Source organism: Lepidothrix coronata, unplaced genomic scaffold, assembly GCF_001604755.1.
Source record: "Lepidothrix coronata isolate B3197 unplaced genomic scaffold, Lepidothrix_coronata-1.0 Scaffold632, whole genome shotgun sequence".
NCBI classification, from domain to species: Eukaryota; Metazoa; Chordata; class Aves; order Passeriformes; family Pipridae; genus Lepidothrix; species Lepidothrix coronata.
The window spans coordinates 12217-15279 of NW_016690812.1; the positions used below are offsets into that span (position 1 = coordinate 12217).

The 3063-nt window shown below is 66.8% G+C and overlaps 1 protein-coding gene across 1 annotated transcript; it reads right to left on the reverse strand.

Moving 5' to 3' along the window:
• Positions 1 to 1004: 1004 nt before the first annotated feature.
• On the reverse strand, positions 1005 to 3016 carry LOC108510308 (bile salt-activated lipase-like; the record flags this gene model as incomplete). The annotated part of the gene is made up of 5 exons (XM_017839977.1): positions 1005 to 1856; positions 1924 to 1965; positions 2077 to 2129; positions 2350 to 2430; positions 2759 to 3016. Coding segments are annotated over 5 exons (637 nt in total), but the record flags the coding sequence as incomplete, so codon positions are not given.
• Positions 3017 to 3063: the final 47 nt, after the last annotated feature.

Below are 3063 nucleotides of genomic sequence, written 5' to 3' on the forward strand. Positions count from 1 at the left end.
GGGGAGCGACCCCCGGGCACCGGGAAGCGCCAGCGACCGCCCGGACCCCCGGCCGAGCCCCCCCCATCCCACCCCCCCCCAAAAAACCCAGCCCGGACTCGAACCCGGGTCCCCGTGGGGCCGCCCCGGCTGCGACCGCGGTGGGGGCGGGGCCTCCGGGAGAGGGGCGGGGTCAGCGGCGGGGGCGTGGTTTGAGGGAGTTAATGAGGGGCGTGGTTGCCAAAAAGGGGCGGGGTTTGGGTAAAGGAAGTGCGGGGTAAAAGGGGTGTGGTTTCGGGGTGTAAATGAAGGGGGTGTGGCCAAGGGAAGGGGCGTGGATTGGGGTAAATGAGGGGCGTGGTTACACAAAAGGGCGTGGTTTGGGGGTTAAATGAAGGAGTGCGGTCACGTGGGCGTGGCTTGGGGAAGTTAATGAGGGGCGTGGGTATCAAAAGGGGCGTGGTTTGGTGGTAAATGAGGGGTGTGGTCACTAAAAAGGGCGTGGTTTGGACATGGGGGTGCAGGAGTGGAAGGGGCGTGGTCATGGGGGTGTGGTCACAGAGGGGCGTGGTTTATGTAAATGAGGGGGCGTGACATAGGATGTTAAAATACAGGGGTGGGGTCTGGAGCAGGCCCGGCTGGCTTTGTGAGGGGCGTGGCTTGGGCAGGGGTGGGCGTGGCTTTGAGCTTGAGGGCGTGGTCAAAGCAGGCAGGAGGGATGCACTGGAAAAGTGGGCGTGGTCCTTAGAAAGGGAGGGAGTCTGGCCACGCCCACAGAGCAGGGCCCCATTTAAGGCCCTCGTGATGACGTCACGGCCCTGCCGTTGCCATGGTAACGGGTGAAGCCGCTCAGAAACAGCCCCGCCTTTGCCCGGGGGGGGGGGCTCTTAAAGGGGCAATGCCCGAACAGAAGGGGTGGGGACCGCTGAGGGGGTGGGGGAGATTTTGGGGGGTCGGGAGGGTTTTGGGGGGTGTAAGGAGGGAATTGGGGGGGTCAGGGACCCCCACCCGTGACGGCCCACGCGGGTGACAGACGGCGACAGTCAGGACGTCTTTAGTACAACCAGACCCTGGGGGTGACAATCGGGGTCCCCGGGGGGGCGTGGGGGGAGCTGCGACCCCCAAGGGGTCAGTCCTGGTGTCCCCAGGGTGTCACGGGGTGACAGTCGGGGTCCCCACGGGGAGCTGTGACCCCCAAGGGGTCAGTCCCGGTGTCCTCAGGGTGTCATGGGGTGACAATCGGGGGTCCCCACGGGGAGCTGTGACCCCCAAGGGGTCAGTCCCGGTGTCCCCAAGGGGTGACAATCGGGGTCCCCGGGGGTGTCCCCATCAGTGTCCCTGGGGGGGGGTCAGGGGTGTCCCAACTGGTGTCCCCGGGGTGTCACACGATGTCCCCGGGGGGGTGACAGTCATCACACAGTCCTGGTGTCCCTGTCCCCACAAAGGTGACCCTCGGTGTCCTCAGGAGGGGGTGGTGACACTCATCCCATGTCCCCGGGGGGGGTCCCAGCCGTTGTCCCCACAAAGGTGACCCTCGGTGCCATCGGGGGGGTGACAATCGCTGTCCCCGGGGGGGTGACAGTCGGTGCTCACCTTCCCGCTGACCTCGGGGGTGTCACAGCCGTTGTCCCCAGCGAGGTGACACCCCCGGGGGGTGACAGTCGGTCTCCGTGGTCACCGTGTCCCCAGGGGGGTGACAATTAGAGGTCCCAGTGTCCTCAGGGGCGCCCCAGCCGTTGTCCCCAGGGGTGTCACCCAGAGGGGTGTCACCACGGGGGGGGGACAATCGGTGCCCCCGGGGGGGTGACAGTTGGTGTCCATGTCCCCGGTGCCCCCGGGGGTGTCACAGCCGCTGTCCCCAGAGAGGTGACACTCAGTGTCCCCAGGAGGGTGATAATCAGACATCCCGGTGTCCCTGGGGTGTGTGACACTCACTGTCCCCAAAGGTCCCGGTGTCCCCGGGGGTGTCACAGCCGTTGTCCCCAGGGAGGTGACACTCGGTGTCCCCAGGGGGGTGACAGTCGGTCTCCACGGTCACCGTGTCCCCGGGGGTGTCCCAGCCGTTGTCCCTGGTGAGGTGACACTCACTGTCCCCGGTGAGGTGACACTCGGTGTCCCCAAAGGGGTGACAATCAGAGGTCTCGGTGTCCCTGGGGGATGTGACACTCACTGACCCCAAAGGGGTGACAATCAGAGGTCCTGCTGTCCCCGGGATGTCACAGCTGTTGTCCCCAGAGAGGTGACACTCGCTGTCCTCGGGGAGGTGACAATCAGAGGTCCCCGTGTCCCCAGGGTGTGTGACACTCGGTGTCCCCAAAGGGGTGACAATCAGAGGTCCCGGTGTCCCCGGGGGTGTCACAGCCGTTGTCCCCAGAGAGGTGACACTCGGTGTCCTCGGGGAGGTGACACTCACTGTCCCCAAAGGGGTGACAATCAGAGGTCCTGGTGTCCCTGGGGGATGTGACACTCACTGTCCCCAAAGGTCCCGGTGTCCCCGGGGGTGTCCCAGCCGCTGTCCCCGGTGAGGTGACACTCGCTGTCCTCAGGGGGGTGACAATCAGAGGTCCTGCTGTCCCCGGGGGTGTCACAGCCGTTGTCCCCGGTGAAGTGACACTCGGTGTCCCCAGGGGGGTGACAGTCGGTCTCCACGGTCACCGTGTCCTCAGGGGTGTCCCAGCCGTTGTCCCCGGTGAGGTGACACCGGGTGTCCCCAAGGGGGTGACAACCAGAGGTCCCGCTGTCCCCGGGGGTGCCCCCGGGGGTGTCCCAGCCGCTGTCCCCGGGGAGGTGACACTCGGTGTCCCCAGGGGGGTGACAGTCGGTCTCCACGGTCACCGTGTCCTCAGGGGTGTCCCAGCCGCTGTCCCCGGGGGGGTCGGGTCCCCACCACCAGAGCTGCAGCCGATTGTCCCCCCCCGGGGGTGGCCCGTCCTCGGTGCCCTCGGGGTCCCCGTCACTGTCACCATCCCCGGCCCAGGGCGCCGGGAAGAGCCGCTGCCCCGAGGCCGTGGCCAAGAGGGGGAGCCCAGGGTGGAGGCTGGGGGGGGGACACACAAGGGTTTGGGGGGGTCCCAAATGTTTGGG